The 18811-nt window shown below is 38.2% G+C and overlaps 4 protein-coding genes and 1 non-coding gene across 5 annotated transcripts; all 5 read left to right on the top strand.

The window, feature by feature from the left end:
- Positions 1-489: 489 nt before the first annotated feature.
- Positions 490-5243, top strand: LOC145219985 (uncharacterized). The gene is made up of 2 exons (XM_080087279.1): positions 490-534; positions 2553-5243. The coding sequence occupies exons 1-2, from the start codon at positions 490-492 to the stop codon at positions 3477-3479; spliced, it is 972 nt and encodes a 323-aa protein (XP_079943405.1). The 3' UTR covers positions 3480-5243.
- Positions 5244-6983: 1740 nt separating this feature from the next.
- LOC145219984 (transmembrane protein 106B-like) lies at positions 6984-9698 on the top strand. Its single transcript, XM_080087277.1, has 3 exons — positions 6984-6990; positions 7152-7229; positions 8209-9698. Exons 1-3 carry the CDS (start codon positions 6984-6986, stop codon positions 8313-8315), a joined length of 192 nt encoding a protein of 63 aa, XP_079943403.1. The 3' UTR covers positions 8316-9698.
- Positions 9699-10229: 531 nt separating this feature from the next.
- LOC145217933 (transmembrane protein 106B-like) lies at positions 10230-13712 on the top strand. The gene is made up of 8 exons (XM_080085308.1): positions 10230-10410; positions 10692-10778; positions 11669-11732; positions 11818-11977; positions 12034-12111; positions 12173-12297; positions 12794-12847; positions 12909-13712. Exons 1-8 carry the CDS (start codon positions 10305-10307, stop codon positions 13006-13008), a joined length of 774 nt encoding a protein of 257 aa, XP_079941434.1. The 5' UTR covers positions 10230-10304; the 3' UTR covers positions 13009-13712.
- A 69-nt stretch (positions 13713-13781) lies between these two features.
- On the top strand, positions 13782-18714 carry LOC145217932 (uncharacterized). Its single transcript, XM_080085307.1, has 3 exons — positions 13782-17149; positions 17608-17770; positions 18143-18714. The coding sequence occupies exons 1-3, from the start codon at positions 16978-16980 to the stop codon at positions 18663-18665; spliced, it is 858 nt and encodes a 285-aa protein (XP_079941433.1). The 5' UTR covers positions 13782-16977; the 3' UTR covers positions 18666-18714.
- Trnak-cuu (transfer RNA lysine (anticodon CUU)) lies at positions 14987-15059 on the top strand. The gene has a single exon. It is a non-coding gene; the product is annotated as a tRNA-Lys (tRNA).
- Positions 18715-18811: the final 97 nt, after the last annotated feature.

Below are 18811 nucleotides of genomic sequence, written 5' to 3'. Positions count from 1 at the left end.
CAATGCCCGAGCGACAAATTCGAAAGTTGATAAGTAAACAAACTGTTTGTCTCTAGAACAGCGTTTCCCAAACTTTTTATGCTTGCGCGCCACACTAACAATCTACGTTTTGTTCGCTATACACTTTACAAGGCTTAAAACACGAAAATTTGCCACCGAAATTAACTTTGTACTTATTGTTCTGGGCGTGGCTTCGTTTGGTGACAAATAATATCGAATAGGCGTTCCATTGTTGTCGCACAAATCACGTTTGTCACAAATCTTAATCTGCACAAACTTTCCGGCACTTTATTGGTTATTCTTTGTTGGTTTATTGGCTTTGAGGTTTGACCGAAATTATTCCTCCTTTTGTCCGAACCTCTTTGGGCGTCCGTATATTCTGTGGGTTAAATGGGTTAATGTCACACATAGGGTTCAATTTAGGGGTTAGGGTTCATAGGGTTCAGTTAACCAGAGTTCAATTTGCGTCACAAGTCATCTGTCACAATCATGTTAATTGTCTCGTTACTGCCCACTTTACATCGACACACAATCGTTAGTTTAAAACGAGATAATAGAATCCGTCATTGTAACAAATATGCGTGTCCAGCTCCATATACGGCTTAAACCCAGTTTGAAATTCCGTCTCATTAAATAACTATTTGTGCGACAAATTTCTGGTGGTGCATTTAACCCCCTAACTACGTCATCGTGTATTTAGGGTGTCGTCGGTCCGAAATAAGGTCACAGGAATCATGTTGCGCCAAAACGTTTAAAAACCTGTTGCATTAAGGGATTGGAATACTCTCAGACTAATAAGCACCGTAGCTGTAAACCAAACCCTGACCCTAACAACCACCATAGCTTTGTTTCAAACCCTAACTCCAACGCTAACCCTAATAGCCACTGTAGCTTGAAATCAAACCCTAACTCCAACGCTAACCCTAACAACCACCGTAGCTTTAAATCAAACCCTAACTCCCACTCTAACCGTAACAACCACCGTAGCTTGAAACCAAACCCAACTCTAACCCTAACAACCACCGTAGCTTGAAACCAAACCCTAACTCCGAATCTAACCCTAACAACCACCGTAGCTTTAAACCAAACCCTAACTCCAACGCTAACCCTAATAGCCACCGTAGTTTGAAACCAAACCCTAACTCCAACGCTAACCCTAACAACCACCGTAGCTTTAAATCAAACCCTAACTCCCACTCTAACCGTAACAACCACCGTAGCTTGAAACCCAACTCTAACCCTAACAACCACCGTAGCTTGAAACCAAACCCTAACTCCGAATCTAACCCTAACAACCACCGTAGCTTGAAACCAAACCCTAACTCCGAATCTAACCCTAATAGCCACCATAGCTTTAAACCAAACCCTAACTCCGAATCTAACCCTAACAACCACCGTAGCTTGAAACCAAACCCTAACTCCGAATCTAACCCTAATAGCCACCATAGCTTTAAACCAAACCCTAACTCCAACGCTAACCCTAATAGCCACCGTAGTTTGAAACTAAACCCTAACTCCAACGCTAACCCTAATAGCCACCATAGCTTTAAACCAAACCCTAACTCCGAATCTAACCCTAACAACCACCGTAGCTTGAAACCAAACCCTAACTCCGAATCTAACCCTAATAGCCACCATAGCTTTAAACCAAACCCTAACTCCAACGCTAACCCTAATAGCCACCGTAGTTTGAAACTAAACCCTAACTCCAACGCTAACCCTAATAGCCACCGTAGCTTGAAACCAAACCCTAACTCCCACTCTAACCGTAACAACCACCGTAGCTTGAAACCCAACTCTAACCCTAACAACCACCGTAGCTTGAAACCAAACCCTAACTCCGAATCTAACCCTAATAGCCACCATAGCTTTAAACCAAACCCTAACTCCAACGCTAACCCTAATAGCCACTGTAGCTTTAAATCAAACCCTAACTCCGACTCTAACCCTAACAACCACCGTAGCTTGAAACCAAACCCTAACTCCGAATCTAACCCTAACAACCACTGTAGCTTGAAACCCAACTCTAACCCTAACAACCACCGTAGCTTGAAACCAAACCCTAACTCCGAATCTAACCCTAATAGCCACCATAGCTTTAAACCAAACCCTAACTCCAACGCTAACCCTAATAGCCACCGTAGTTTGAAACCAAAACCTAACTCCAACGCTAACCCTAATAGCCACCGTAGCTTGAAACCAAACCCTAACTCCCACTCTAACCCTAACAACCACCGTAGCTTGAAACCAAACCCTAACTCCGAATCTAACCCTAACAACCACCGTAGCTTGAAACCCAACTCTAACCCTAACAACCACCGTAGCTTGAAACCAAACCCTAACTCCGAATCTAACCCTAATAGCCACCATAGCTTTAAACCAAACCCTAACTCCAACGCTAACCCTAATAGCCACCGTAGTTTGAAATCAAACCCTAACTCCGAATCTAACCCTAACAACCACTGTAGCTTGAAACCCAACTCTAACCCTAACAACCACCGTAGCTTGAAACCAAACCCTAACTCCGAATCTAACCCTAACAACCACCGTAGCTTGAAACAAACCCTAACTCCGAATCTAACCCTAATAGCCACCATAGCTTTAAACCAAACCCTAACTCCGAATCTAACCCTAATAGCCACCATAGCTTTAAACCAAACCCTAACTCCAACGCTAACCCTAATAGCCACTGTAGCTTTAAATCAAACCCTAACTCCGACTCTAACCCTAACAACCACCGTAGCTTGAAACCAAACCCTAACTCCGAATCTAACCCTAACAACCACTGTAGCTTGAAACCCAACTCTAACCCTAACAACCACCGTAGCTTGAAACCAAACCCTAACTCCGAATCTAACCCTAATAGCCACCATAGCTTTAAACCAAACCCTAACTCCAACGCTAACCCTAATAGCCACCGTAGTTTGAAACCAAAACCTAACTCCAACGCTAACCCTAATAGCCACCGTAGCTTGAAACCAAACCCTAACTCCCACTCTAACCCTAACAACCACCGTAGCTTGAAACCAAACCCTAACTCCGAATCTAACCCTAACAACCACCGTAGCTTGAAACCCAACTCTAACCCTAACAACCACCGTAGCTTGAAACCAAACCCTAACTCCGAATCTAACCCTAATAGCCACCATAGCTTTAAACCAAACCCTAACTCCAACGCTAACCCTAATAGCCACCGTAGTTTGAAATCAAACCCTAACTCCGAATCTAACCCTAACAACCACTGTAGCTTGAAACCCAACTCTAACCCTAACAACCACCGTAGCTTGAAACCAAACCCTAACTCCGAATCTAACCCTAACAACCACCGTAGCTTGAAACAAACCCTAACTCCGAATCTAACCCTAATAGCCACCATAGCTTTAAACCAAACCCTAACTCCAACGCTAACCCTAATAGCCACCATAGCTTTAAACCAAACCCTAACTCCAACGCTAACCCTAATAGCCACCGTAGTTTGAAACCAAACCCTAACTCCGAATCTAACCCTAACAACCACCGTAGCTTGAAACCCAACTCTAACCCTAACAACCACCGTAGCTTGAAACCAAACCCTAACTCCGAATCTAACCCTAACAACCACCGTAGCTTGAAACCCAACTCTAACCCTAACAACCACCGTAGCTTGAAACCAAACCCTAACTCCGAATCTAACCCTAATAGCCACCATAGCTTTAAACCAAACCCTAACTCCAACGCTAACCCTAATAGCCACTGTAGCTTTAAATCAAACCCTAACTCCGACTCTAACCCTAACAACCACCGTAGCTTGAAACCCAACTCTAACCCTAACAACCACCGTAGCTTGAAACCAAACCCTAACTCCCACTCTAACCCTAACAACCACCGTAGCTTGAAACCAAACCCTAACTCCGAATCTAACCCTAACAACCACCGTAGCTTGAAACCAAACCCTAACTCCGAATCTAACCCTAACAACCACCGTAGCTTGAAACCCAACTCTAACCCTAACAACCACCGTAGCTTGAAACCAAACCCTAACTCCGAATCTAACCCTAATAGCCACCATAGCTTTAAACCAAACCCTAACTCCAACGCTAACCCTAATAGCCACCGTAGTTTGAAATCAAACCCTAACTCCGAATCTAACCCTAACAACCACTGTAGCTTGAAACCCAACTCTAACCCTAACAACCACCGTAGCTTGAAACCAAACCCTAACTCCGAATCTAACCCTAACAACCACCGTAGCTTGAAACAAACCCTAACTCCGAATCTAACCCTAATAGCCACCATAGCTTTAAACCAAACCCTAACTCCAACGCTAACCCTAATAGCCACCATAGCTTTAAACCAAACCCTAACTCCAACGCTAACCCTAATAGCCACCGTAGTTTGAAACCAAACCCTAACTCCGAATCTAACCCTAACAACCACCGTAGCTTGAAACCCAACTCTAACCCTAACAACCACCGTAGCTTGAAACCAAACCCTAACTCCGAATCTAACCCTAACAACCACCGTAGCTTGAAACCCAACTCTAACCCTAACAACCACCGTAGCTTGAAACCAAACCCTAACTCCAACGCTAACCCTAATAACCACCGTAGTTTGAAACCAAACCCTGACTCCAGCTCTAACCTTAACAACCACCGTAGCTTGAAACCAAACCCTAACTCCAACGCTAACCCTAATAGCCACCGTAGCTTGAAATCAAACCCTAACTCCAACGCTAACCCTATTAGCCACTGTAGCTTGAAATCAAACCCTAACTCCGACTCTAACCCTAACAACCACCGTAGCTTGAAACCAAACCCTAACAACCACCATAGCTTGAAACCAAACCCTAACAACCACCGTAGCTTGAAACCAAACCCTAACTCCGACTCTAACCCTAACAACCACCGTGGCTTGAAACCAAACCCTAACTCCAGCTCTAACCCTAATAACCACCATAGCTTTGAACCAAATCCTAGCTAGTGGAAAGTTTTGCTAAATTCGTAAAAGATTTGCATTTCTTCTCTGAATCAGTGTGTTAGTGAGGGCCACTCTAAATAGCTTGGTAGGCCGAATTGTGGCCCGCGGGCCGCCTGTTGCACACCCCTTTTTGGTTGAATGGGTTAACATAAGATCCTAATTCGACAAGAAAACAAAGTGGGTCACTTATTTTATTACATGTCAATGAGAAGCTTGTTGCTCTGCAAGTCTTGCAATCCTAGATAGTTTTCAGCTTAATACACGCAGCAGTCATATCTGAGCTAAGACGATTCCTGGCACTTGATTTTCCCAAATTCAGGTCTGAAAACAAGGATTCGCATAAATATCTGCAACCGAACAGCGTCAACAAAGTCAAGTTGTGAGTTTAAATAAACATATCTGTTTCCTCACAATTGACTCAACAATCTGTAATTTAAGACAATAGGCAATCTGGCAAAGGGCTTTAATTAAGGTTTTTAATCTTGGAAGTTTGGCAACCCTACCTTTAGTAATCCGTGTAAATTTTAAAAACAACAAATAGGTCGTTAAAATTTATGTGGCGGGTGACTTCGTGACCCGCGGGTCAGTGGTTCGCCATCCCTGCCCTAAATCAGTGGTCGCCAACGTATGGGTCGCGACCCCAAGTGGGGTCGCCTAAACTTTTTCTGGGGTCGCAATAAGTCGCCGAATTTAATTTATTGCATTTTAAAATTGATTACAGAAAATGAAACTAATATTATGTTCTTTTAGATCGCAACTTTTGCTCTTGTTTTGTAGTACAGCTTGCTACCTCCTGTTGCAATTAAATCGTGGTAGTGGAAAAACAGAAAATGCCTTTATCGCGTAACAATGGGCTTTGACAACGTATATTATGACTCATCACTATAAGTTTGTATTATTTAAGGTGACACCAGAACGAGTGAATAGTTATTTATGCAAGGTACCCAACTATGCCAAATTTTTCTAATCCCGTTTTTAACCACGTGTCTGTGTGAAGCAGGATTTAGTGCAATGAGTGTATTAAAAACGAAACATCGTAATCGATTGGAAGTGGAGCATGACATGCGGTTAAGCTTGTGCAAAGACAAGCCGTGGCTTCAAAAACGTGTGGACAGTATACAGGCGCAACCATCTCACTAACAGTGCAAATTAAATGTTGAACAATTTGACAAGTTTGTGTTCCGAAAATTGGGTTTATGTCTTAAAATTAAATGAAACGGCTTAAAAACTTTTTTCGTAATACTTTTGTACATAGTCATTTATTCGTAATACTTTTGTATCGCCATATTTGTTTGTAATTATGTACAGTTTGTGCAATTGTTCTTTCGGTTCAGCATTACTTAAAACATTTTTCTCAGTGTTGAAAAAAAAATGGGGTCGCATGTAAATTCTGATTTCATTTTCCCTTAAATTGGGGTCGCCTATAAAAAAGGTTGAAGACCACTGCCCTAAATAATGCTCAAGTCGATCCACAGCAAATCGAAAAAATTAGACTTTATTGAAAGGATCTGTTTTGCACATTTTTACCGAACTCTACTATTATTTAATTTTTTTTAGCAAGTTTAATTTCATAAAAACGTTAAATTTGCAGTAGAAAACAAAAAAATTACAATGCAATTATAAATCTAATCCTGTTTTCATCGTTACGCATGAATAAATATGCGCGTGTAAGCATGACGAAGTGACATCACACCTAAACAGCTTTGATTGACAGGTCGTGAAATGTTGACGGGTTAATTGCTGAAGAACGATAAATTTAATATTACTTCGCACTTTAAATGTTGTTTGTTGTTTTTCAGTGTTCTTCGTGCGGAAAGTGGCGACAATAATGTAATCGTGGAGTAAAAAGTTGTTTAGTGCGAAAAATATTAAAAATCAAGAGAAAACATAAGTTATCTACAGAAGAAACTGTCGGCAATGGTGCTGTGAATGGGACAAACTATGGAAGTATTTCAGAAACAAATGATATAAGTAAGTTTAATGTTATTTAAGTGTAACTTATTGTTATAGTTTCGTGCATAAATCACATGTATGGTAATGTTTAGTTAGGTTTTTAATGGTTAAAAAACAAACAAATATGTAACTATTTTTATGTTTTACAGCATTTTATAAATGTTCATCATTTTAGTTGTGTTATGCAGATTATTTATTTTTGAACCAATTTTAATATTTAAAAATATTTGTAGATACTTAAGATTTCAATTACGTTGAGTTCAGTGGAAAAGATGGAAGGACTTGTCCAACATGCAACGGCACCGGACGGATTGCTAAAGGTAAAATATTCCTGATGATGTGTTTGCATCGTGCAGTTAATTCAAGCACAGTCTCCTGGTTTTAGCTATGTTAGAAATTAAGCTTTGCTGTACAGATACAAATGCATCTAAATACGTCAGAACATGAAATGTAATATGAACTGTGCAATATCACTGATATCTGTATGTGGTATGATTAAGCTTGTTGACCAAAATACAGTTTTTTTCAAATCTTGTGTTAAAAATGCATTAAGCAACATAGTCATTCTATAGTTTGTTTTTCAATCTTGCCTAAAAGGCTTGCATTATAACTGTTGTCTGTGCTGATTTTGATGCACAATGCACTATACTGTGTATATTCATGTGACCACACTGTGTCTTGAAAGCTAACAATACTGTGTTAAAAGGACTGGATTTTGTAAAACTTTTTGTTATGTAACTTATTTAGAAACAAAACTGTACTTTTATCTTTGTGCTAGTAATGATATTTTATAAAAAATGGGACTTTTTGGGTTATTAACTGTAACAACATGCCACATAGAGATTGCAACGAAACTTTTGTGTCAGCAAATATAGTTAAGTTATTGAACCGTTCGGAATTTTGCCCAAGCAGATGGTAACCATAATATGAATGTCTTAGCTACTTGTAATATCCTGGTGTGATTGTCAGCTTAAACAAGTAAATCATAACTTTGTGGCTGTTTTGTCGAATAACTTGCCATGTGATAGAACAGTTTGCTGGTAAAACTATGCAAACTCAACTGATGTGAAAATGGGGCTGTGTTAACTTTTGCTGCCACATAGATGAAAGATATGTTTGATTTTTAATTTACAAGGTAGTCTTATAATTTATGTAAATTCATTCACCTTAGAAGTGTTGTTGCTGATTCAAAATAATAAATAAATGGCATTTCCAGGGAGTTATGTTTATTCTTGAAGAATTATCAGTATAGCATATATATTACTATCGTGGACATTGTATTTACATGTTTTTTTGCAGAACAAGAAGATGAGTTAGTTACACTGATTCCTTACAATGATCGAAGACTTGCTGAAGACTTGACTCGAGTCTCTGCTGTGAAAAGACTTGACTTGGACTTGTCTTAGTAGAGACTTTCTCTGCTGTGAAAAGACTTGACTTGGACTTGTCTTAGTAGAGACTTTCTCTGCTGTGAAAAGACTTGACTTGGACTTGTCTTAGTAGAGACTTGACTCAGACTTGTTATTTCACCAACAAAACGGAATATTCTTATCATGGATAACCTGTTCATTTGCGTGGGTAGAACTACTAACACCATAACGCAAATGACAACAAAAGTCGATTTGGTTATATCTCCAAAAATGCTCACGGTTAGGGCTATTAGGGTCGGGGTAAGGTATTAGCACTTAAAATTCAATAAAACTAACGCAAAAAATTAGTTACTAATGTAAAAATTTTAAAAACTTATTTCCCAACCCAACCCATTTATAGCCGCTAAATAAAAAATTCAGCTCTTTACGCCCTCTAATCGGCTTTGGTTCTCATTTGCGTTATGGTGTTAGTAGCTCTACCATTTGCATGGCTTCAACCAAACAACAGCAGCAATTTACTGTGCGATGCGAAGTTATTTTTGCCCAATTTTAACATAATGAAGTCGTTGCTACATGCAAAAACTTTCTTTCGCTGGCATTAAGAGTTGTTCTTATTCCTTGGTTTACTGTATGGTAAGCGAATGCAGTACATGTCAAGGCCAAGTCACTTTTAAGCGCTTATTTTACTGTACAAACGCTCTAGCAAATGCAGTAAAAATATAAATTTTGGAACACTATATACGGATCTGTTCATAAGTTTAATGGTGAAAATAACGGCCCAAATAGACGTTAAAAGCGACATGCTTTATTGTTCAAACGTTTCGGCAAATGCTCATGCCATCATTGCCGAAACGTTTGAACAATAAAGCATGTCGCTTTTAACGTCTATTTGGGCCGTTATTTTCACCATTAAATATAAATTTTGTTTTTCAAAAACTCTTTTGAACAGATTGGCGTCGGTGGTACTAAATACCGCATGTGACCGCATGGTATACCGCATGCTACTGCATGTTATCACACGGCAGGAATCTGTGTAGGACTTAAATATGCTTTTACGAAAAAATAATTTTGCGGACTTTTAAAAGCGCTGACGGTTAGAGCTATTAGGGTTGGGTGAAGGTTTGAAATTAAAATCAATCTATAATCTGGGCTGTTTTACCCCTGATGGGGCTGGAATTCTTACATTTCACATAACATGGTGTATTTTAAGAGGAATCACATGCGGTATTTAGTACCACCCGATTGACGTTCTTGTCTACTCTGTTCAATGAGTGTCAATGAACGTGTTTCATTAAAGTTGACCCTACTCTAAGAATGGGATGTTAATGGGATTTGTTCACTGTAATAATGTGGTGTTCGTTATAAGGTAAAAATGTCGTGATAACCCATTCAAATACAATAACTATCCAAAACCTTTAACCTTTCCTTGCAAAAACTTTTTGGAACTTGCCTTGACTCTAACCTTGACTTGAGACTTGAACCTCACTTGACTTGAGACTCTAACCCCTACTGACTTAACTTGACTTGAGAGTCGACTAATAGGACTCGTTACCCAACCCTGGTTCAAACCAAACCCTAACTACTGCTCCAATCGATCAACAGCAAATCGAAAAAAAATTAGCTTTACTATATAGATCCGTTTTGCAAACTTTTACCAAACTCTACTATTATTTAATTTTGTCAGCAAGTTTAGTTTGATAAAAAAAACGTTATATTTGCCGCAGAAAACGAAAACATACAATGTAATTGTAAATCCAATCATGTTTTCATCGTTACGCATGAATAAATATGCGCGTGTAAGCATGACGAAGTGACATCACGCCTAAACAGCTTTGATTGACAGCTCGGGTTGAATTTGTGGATTTCAGTTCAGTCTGTGTAGAAATGTTGGCGAGTTAATTGCTGAAGAACGATAAATTTAATACTACTTCGCACTTTAAGTGTTGTTTGTTGTTTTTCAGTGATTTTTTGTGCAGAAAGCGACAATAATGTAATCGTGGAGTAAAAAGTTGTTTAGTGCGAAAAATGTTAAAAATCAAGAGAAAACATAGGTTATCTACAGAAGAAACTGTCGGTAATGGTGCTGTGAATGGGACAAACTATGGAAGTATTTCAGAAACAAATGATATAAGTAAGTTTAATGTTATTTAAGTGTGATTTATTGTTATAGTTTCATGCATAAATCACATGTATGATAATGTTTAGTTTAGTTTTTATGGCAAAAAAACAATTTTCTAAAAGGTTGGAAAAGAAATTTTTAACTATGGAACACTATATACAGAAATTTTTAACTAGTTTTAATGTTTCACAACAGTTTGTAAATGTTTATCATTGTTAGCCTCATTATTTTAGTTGTGTTATGCAGATCATTTATTTTTAAACAAAAAAAATTTAGACAAGCCATATTTGTAGATACTGAAGATTTTAGTTACGTTGAGTTCAGTGGAAAAGATGGAAGAACTTGTCCGACGTGCAACGGCACTGGACGGATTGCTAAAGGTAAAACATAATATTCCTGCCAATACTGCCAATGTGCATTTACCACAGTCTCAGAGTTTCAGCTATATTAAAATTAATCTCTACTGGGCAGTTAAGAATGCATCTTAATAGCACAGAACATGTAACATAATATGGACTACAGTGCACAGGTGCAATATCACTGATATCTGTATGTGGTATGAATTAAGTCTGTTGACCAAAATACAGTTTGTGTTAAATCTTGTGTTAAAAATGCATTAAGCAACATAGTCATTCTATAGTTTGTTTTTCAATCTTGCCTAAAAGGCTTGCGTTATAACTGTTGTCTGTGCCGAGTTTGATGCACAATGCACTATACTGTCTATATTCATGTGACCACACTGTGTCTTGAAAGCTAACAATACTGTGTTAAAAGGACTGGATATTGTAAAACTTTTTGTTATGTAACTTATTTAGAAACAAAACTGTGCTTTTTATATCTGTGCTAGTTCTCATTTTTTTTTTAAAATAGCATAGCTTACCATCTGATAGAACATATTGCTGGTATAACTGTTGAGCATTCAATTGATGGTGAAAGTGTGTCCGTGTAAACTTTCATCTGTACATAGAATAAAAATTCTGTTTGATTTTTTGTTTACAACTTTTACAAGGTAGTTCTATAACTTACTTTTTGTAAATTCATTCACCTTAGTAAGGTTGTCTAACTCTAATTCAAAAAATTAAATCGTATTTCCAGGCTATTGTTTTTTGTTATCAGTGTGTTTATCAGCATAGGTTATATATATAACTACAGTGGACATTGTACTATGGTAGATAACAAGCTACGAGTCTTTAACGCATACCTACTGTGGTTTGACACCATGACGAACCACATCTATAGTAAATATATTTATGACATGTTTTTATTGCAGAACAAGAAGACGAATTGGTTGCACTGATTCCTTACAACGACCGAAGACTTAAACCATCCAGAACGTAAGTAGAGAAGTATAACATTTGTTGAGTTATGGGATGTTTAACAGATAGAGTAAATTTTCAAAATGTCGCATGTTATTTGCAGGAAATTTTATGTGCTTCTGGCAGTCGTTATTTGCTTGTTACTTTGTGGGTTGGTTTTGTTTTTTCTGCTTCCAAGAGCGGTCACAATCACTGAAGGTCAAATTGTCAATTACAATGTCACTCTTCACAAGAAGGACTCCAGTGCTGTCATCGTGCTCACAGTAAGACTACTGTTATGATGTCATAAAAGGTTTTTGTCAAGCTATTGTTTTAACAGAACCAGTTCATTGTCTCCAACACCAATTTTTTTGATGTTCAAATTTCTCACATAGATGTGGAGGCATTTTTTGACCAGGTAACAAATTTTTAACTGATTTTTGTGACTTTGTGTTTGTAAATAAATGTTTTTTACATAGGTTTCAGTGGGTACTGGTCACCTAAAATCTCCGCCACTTGTTTTATCAGCCAGACAGGAGCAATTTCCAGTTGATATTGAAGTCATTTTGCGATTTAACCCCGACAATCAACTGGATTTTATTGTGTAAGTTTTGTTTTCTTGTTTAATCAGCCTAAATGAAAGTTATAAATATTAACTTCAACTTTTCTGAAGCCAGGTAGAAAGCATGGGTGTGTAGCTGATAACTATTCGTATGTTTTTGATCTATTGTGTTGATTTTGTTTGTCAGCCTGTTTGTGTTGTAAAACTTGCAATTGTTTGATTACAATGCAAACATGGTCATGTGACACATTCTTTTATCACAATGCAACTGTACAAACTTAACAGAACATAAAAATCTGTGCAGTGGATTGTAAACAGGTCACATCAAAATTCAGAATTGTTTTATTTTGTTGCTTGTACATTTAGGAAAAAATGTCTCAAGAATTACTGGCAAAAATACACTAGCTCAGTGAGGTAAAACTTAATGGCACCAATCCATTCAACCCTGTGTTTCTTTTAACTTTGTCGTTTTGGCCAACATGGGTATGATAGTTACATTATGTGTTGACGAATTTACATCCGTGTTGATTTTTTGCAGAGATCTGTGCACAAACCCAAAGCGAAAAGTTCATGACATCGTCATAAAGTTGCAGTAAGTTTGTTATTTTATTTCACGGGTTTTCAGAATATTTATGCACAACATTTGTACTTAGAGCCACACAAACCACATCTTATCTTCAACATTCTGAACAGGATTCACTTCAAACATACAAATACATTGACTGTAGTGTAAATAATCTCGAGAAAGTTTAAGTGTTTTTTTTGCCAGCACTGTTAAATAGTTTTTTTGTCCTTACTCTGTGCAATTGTTTCTAACACCATATTATTGATGTTAACTTCTAGTTCCTCATACAAGCTTGCAAGCTGTAAAAGTTAACAATGTGCTACAGGGTGCAAAAACATTTTAGTACATGGTTTCAAGTTTTTAAGAAGCATGTTTAAACCAGTTGTTCACAAAGCCACATTCATAGTTAAAGTGAGTTTGTTAAGTTATTCAATTACATCCTAATGTTCTGTTTGCTGGGAGTTGTGTCTGTGGAATGTGTTGTGGATTGGTCCTTTGCCTGTAATATTCATTAAAATGTTCATTTCGTGTCAATATATCCAGCCAATTTTCTTGGGGTAATTATATTGCTTTTTGCATCAGCTCATAATTATTGTAACATATATATTAGTTCAAACCATTTCTATTATCCACGTTTCAACGACACAAAAATATATTTTACGAACACATTTGGATAATGCAATATTATGAATATTTGAAAAACTTTGTTCACTGACAAAACTTTGCCCACTGTGTGGTGCAAGAGATTAGATTTAAGCAACTTTTGTGAATAATGTTCCTGGTCATAAACATATTCATTGTTGTCATTTGATAGGTACAACCCTGCCTCGTAATACTTATGTACATTTACCTTGTTGCATTTGATTGTGTTTACAACAAGATTTAACATAAATTTGTTGTTGTTTTGGTTTGTTATATGAGAGGTTTTGCTGAAAACAACTTTGCACTTTCGCTTCCATTCACTTGTAGAGGTTATTTCAGTCTCAAATACTTTGCTATAGTTTGAAGTGATTTTAACTGGACAATGTCCACTTGAAAGTTCAGCTCTCCGGGAATAAGTGCGCGAGAAAACTCTGCCAGAAAAGTTTGTTCTGCGGCAAAACCTTGTGCAGTTTGACGGCTCAAAAGTTTCTAATGCTAAGTCTGACAAAACTTAAAACTAGATTTTTGTTGGAACTTAAATGAGGAGTTTCTTTAGTAGTTTAGTGTCTGAATTAGTTCGTTTCTGTAGAAAGTGTTAAGATCACAATAAAGGGTTTATTACTGAAGTGCGCTGCGTGGTTTAGTTAAAGTGTCTTCATGTCAATTGTGTGCCAACTTTCAAGTAGCTAAAATATTGATTGAGTCGTTTAGGAATATGGAAGGACTGCTATCATTTTCACAATGTCGAGTTTACTATAGTGTCGCAAATTCAATTCATCGTTGTATAATTGCTATTGGTTGTCTGTATTTAATTGGAATAGTTTATGAATATTTTAACTCTTAAAAGTCCTAACAGAATATGTATTTATTAACCAAGATGTGAAAGTGTGTAGTTAAGTTGTGCGAAATATGAGATGGAATATATACTTGGACGACGCGTTTTACTGAGGACCCTATAATAATATGGATTCGCTTCACAGACTTATTCAATTGCCCTTAAAATTACCATGTTGGTCATAATGCTGCCTTTCAACCAGGTTTCAACACCCAGTTGAGACACAGTCAGAAAAACAACGTGTTTTCCATCGTAACTCTACGTTGAAAATATGTTTGAAACGGTCGCGTTTTTATGTGTCTAACAGCGTAATACAAATATAGGGCGGTGGTCTTATTTGGATTGTGTTATAAATGGTTTGTAGCTGAGTTTTCCGCCGCACAGTGTACTGTTTGCACTTCTGACAAAAGATCTTTCGACCAGAATTCGACGAAAAGGCAGATTGTAAATTACTTTACTCATACTTTCAAAGTCGGTTTTATGGTCAAATATTGTTGAAGTGTTCACGAGTTTGGCGCAGAAAAGACGTTCAAGGACAGATTGTTGAAGTGTTAACGAGTTTGGCGCAGAAAAGACATTCAAGGACAGTTAGTATGAAATACTCTGTTTGAAACAACAAGTAAAAAACAGGTATAGAACGGGCTTACTGGACTGTTTAAATCTGTTTTTTTGGGCGATTGATGCGCGGTGCCCGGCTAGCTCAGTCGGTAGAGCGTTGGACTCTTAATCCAACGGTCGTGGGTTCGAGCCCCACGTTGGGCGCAATTTTTATCTTTGCCATTTATTTTATCAGTCGATTAGAAGTTATGTTTAAAAATATTTGTGGCAATTCCTTAGTCAGTTTTTGCTGATAGTTTTGCATTTTTACGGCGTTTATTTGTTTACACTTTGTAAAAAGAGGAAAAGAGGAATAAAATAACAATAAGTAGATGACAGCTTGTGTTTCAGTAAGTTATTGTCATAGAAACAAAAGTGTCATCAAACCAAATCGAAATAATAAACTTTGACAATTTGTTGAGAGGTTTATATTTACACGTTGCTAGGGCGACTGGCACACGAACTAATTTATTCTGAAGATAATTGCTACTCACGCGCACTGCAAAACCACTTATATCTACATAACTATCTCATGTGATCATTTTATTGCTCATAACGCGCATAACGCTTTTCTATTATTCGACCGAGAACATTTGTTTTGTCGTGCGACTATTTTTCTATAGTAAACATTGTTACGTCATAAACATTATGATTGATGCAAGCGCCATATGTTTACGACGGATCACGTGATTTGAGTAAACGTTCGATTGTTTGTAGAAAGCGCTGCGAAGACGCTCTAAAAATGTATCGAATCCTGAAACACGCGCAGTGCGTATATATGAGTGCGTGTGTGGGGGGGTTGGTGTTTGGTCGGTCAGTTCATATGTTGCTGGAACTGAACTGATGTTTGAACGGTTTAAGTTTGTGAAAGGCAGCGAGTATTTAAGATTCCTACAGCTGTTATTTGTTCTGTTAGTCTTTTAGATATAAAAGTAGCATTTTTAGTTTTAGTTTAAGAGATCGAGTTTGGCAACTTTGGGCCATGGAGGTTTTAGCAACTGCTTTTAGTTTATCTTTTATCCAACAGCCCGAACGAACAAATAGTTTCTTCGCATTTTACCTGTGGAAAGATCTAGCTATAACCTGTCGTAGTAATTACTTAGTCTTTTTTGCAAACAAATTGCCGGCACATTTTATATTTCTCAGCAGACTTGCAGTCATTGTCAGATGTCAACAAAGTTTGGAAGGAATTTGTAGTGAATTACTATGTTAGATGTCACACACAGATTTTCAGGCAGAAAACTAGTTTTAAGGTTATTGAGTCAGCAAATGCAAGATGTGCAAGTTCGAAGGAAGATGTTCACCGAGGTGATTACAGCACACAATATTAGAATCAACAGATAACGATTATCCTCAAGCAAAGTAATCCAGCGCTACATGGGTTTGTTTGAACGAGCAAACTTCGTTACGGTTGAGTGCTTTGAACTCGTTCAAAACATGTGGCCTATGTGTAAAAGTTTGGAAAGGGCAGATGCAAGAAACTAGATTAAACATTATATTAGGGATTGAAAAAGACGCCATTTTTAAATAGAAATTGACTTTTTGCGCTCGTTCTTTGTTGCGTCATGTATAATTTTCGAGTCAGTGACGTATAATGGTTACCTGTTCACGAATTAGCGGGTTCCATTGTGGCAAGGTTTGTTGGGAGCGATAGGGTCGGTATCCATAGTAACAAGCACAACATATTCGAGCACCGCAGAACGCTGGACATTACCACTACTATGTCACAATGTGTTGACAAAAGGCCTTTGTGGTTTAGCGGTATTAACCATTGTTACGTAGTCGTCTGTTTCCGTTTTATTCCGAAACCGACTTTTACTTGTGGAAAACCTTTCGATGTTGAAATAATGTCGACAATTAAAAGTTAAAATGGGAAATTGCCTTCGCTGAAACCACTGAGCGTTTTGCGGCGGTTGAATTCTTGATGGCTTTTAAAATCTCATTGTTATTACAACGCGGCTCTTTGTTATTTTAGGTGAATTTTGTTGTGTTGTGTTTGTATAAGTTCTCAATCAATCATGCGTTTGTGGTCTACCTCGGATTTAACCGGCTCTGCTGTCGCTTTCTGTACTTTGCAATAAATATGTCTTCACTGTCGATGCGCCCACAAGTTCACAACACAATGGTGGAGAACCGGAATAGCGTCATCTCGCGGACACATTCACCCGGCAGGTCGTCCACTCGGTGGCGCAGTGGCACTGTGTGGTCGCAGAGACGAAAACTGCTGAGCAGACGAAGCGACGCAAAATCACCAGGTTGGTTCGCAGCTTTAAGTTCCATTTGTTCTTGCAAAGTTTTTGAGAAAAAAAGGTTATTGTTGGAATGTTTGGTTCAGAATGTCCAGCTTAAAGTTTCACGTTTCAAAAATAATCACTTCAAACTGCCCTTCCGCCAAATTTGCGGGGTATTTTATGTATTTGCACGCATGCTCATTGTCACAGGGCGCCTGCTTTTGCAGCCGTTTGTCTTAAGCTTGTTTGCTTAATTGTTTTATTTGATAAACAATACTTTCAGGCTTATTTAAAAATTCTCTGTTTTAAATTTTTTGCCACGTATACTTATTTAGGTTTGCAAACTATCGTAATCTCACACAAAATAATTAAATTACAAAAATAACACGTTTTCCGATCGCTTTATTCCGCTTTGATTACAAAAAGCATTTTGACGTAACAACTGGAATTGTTGTCAAATAATGTTTCTCGTTAACTTTCAGACGGTCGAACAAGTTCGGTGACGTCAGCTGAAAGTCGTGTTCGGAATATTTCGGATCCGAAGTTGCGTTTCGGAAACAAGCAATGCGTTGATCAACCGATCGAGTCACATGATCACCGGGGAAGAAACTTTCCACAAACTGACGCAAACATCAACGAAAGAAGGTTTGGAAAGTTTTCTATTCAACAAACTTTATACCGTTCGGTTATTGAGTTGACAGACACATTTTATAGCTTATATTTTAAACAGCAAATAACTTTTTGGTTGATCGACTGTCTTACTCTCAACACTCAAGGTTTAAAACAACCCTCACAATATCAGCTGATGGCTAGCTTGTAGTAAATTTATGAATAGTGAGATGAAGCGTTTCTAGAAATTCGGTCATTAAGCTTAATTCAAACGTTTTGGTTTGATTACCTAGGGGAGATTTTATCAGCAAATCGAAGAGAATGAAAATTTATCTAGTGCATCAAACCCATAAAGCTGTGATTGGTCGTTTTGTTTGAATTTTTGGATCTGACTTTATTACTTCGCAGAAACCCGTCTGAAGCTCGATGGCGCCGCCGTGTGGCGAGTGAAAGTTACATTCCAAACAACAACAATCGACATTTCTGGGATCACAGTCTCAAGACAAGGAGCATTGTCATCAATTCCAGAAACACAATTCCCACGCCTATCACGTCACAATCACATCACGCGACAGCGCCCCCTGGTGTGTTCCCACGGTTGTCGCGGAGTGCGGAAGGAAGTTCCGGGTTTGAAATTCCCACGCGCTATCCTCGCGGTCAGCAGCGTCCTTCAGGTCTCGCTTCAGGTCATTTCGCCCTAAAATTACGTCATGAGCAGATTGTAAGGGCGGCGCGACATCGTGAAGTCACGTGGCCACAGTTACGGACCAATCATCGGCTTCCGCAAGTTGTGAGGAGGGAAAATAACGTGGAGAGCCGGAGATTGTGGAATTCGACAACTAACTATTATGACGTGACAATGGTTGATCGTTGCAGTCGCGATGCAAGCGAGAAGTGCAAGGATTGGTTTAATACTTGGGTAGAAGACTGAAGTGCGCAGTATATCTTTGTTTCCATGACAACACGTTTTCAGGTTCAAATGCGTCGCGTGTTTTATCTCTTGCAGACACTAGGTGTCGTCCTTGAGCGGCTGTTGCAGATTCATATCAGTGTTTCTCAATTTTCCTCACATGTCAC

Source organism: Phallusia mammillata, chromosome 3 (assembly GCF_965637545.1).
Source record: "Phallusia mammillata chromosome 3, kaPhaMamm4.hap1.1, whole genome shotgun sequence".
In the NCBI taxonomy this organism is placed as follows: Eukaryota; Metazoa; Chordata; class Ascidiacea; order Phlebobranchia; family Ascidiidae; genus Phallusia; species Phallusia mammillata.
Note: the sequence above shows the minus strand (reverse complement) of the source record. Positions and strands in the feature narration are given on the sequence as shown.

Coding starts and splice junctions, on each gene's coding strand:
- LOC145219984 (XM_080087277.1), top strand. Junction 7,230..8,208: donor CACCGGACGGATTGCTAAAG/GTAAAATATTCC, acceptor GTTTTTTTGCAG/AACAAGAAGATGAGTTAGTT.
- LOC145217932 (XM_080085307.1), top strand. CDS start 16,978: ATGTCTTCACTGTCGATGCGCCCACAAGTTCACAACACAATGGTGGAG. Junction 17,150..17,607: donor AAGCGACGCAAAATCACCAG/GTTGGTTCGCAG, acceptor GTTAACTTTCAG/ACGGTCGAACAAGTTCGGTG. Junction 17,771..18,142: donor GCAAACATCAACGAAAGAAG/GTTTGGAAAGTT, acceptor ATTACTTCGCAG/AAACCCGTCTGAAGCTCGAT.
- LOC145219985 (XM_080087279.1), top strand. CDS start 490: ATGTTAATTGTCTCGTTACTGCCCACTTTACATCGACACACAATC. Junction 535..2,552: donor CTTTACATCGACACACAATC/GTTAGTTTAAAA, acceptor CAACCACCGTAG/CTTGAAACAAACCCTAACTC.
- LOC145217933 (XM_080085308.1), top strand. CDS start 10,305: ATGTTAAAAATCAAGAGAAAACATAGGTTATCTACAGAAGAAACTGTC. Junction 11,978..12,033: donor GTGCTGTCATCGTGCTCACA/GTAAGACTACTG, acceptor TTGTTTTAACAG/AACCAGTTCATTGTCTCCAA. Junction 12,112..12,172: donor TGGAGGCATTTTTTGACCAG/GTAACAAATTTT, acceptor TTTTTTACATAG/GTTTCAGTGGGTACTGGTCA.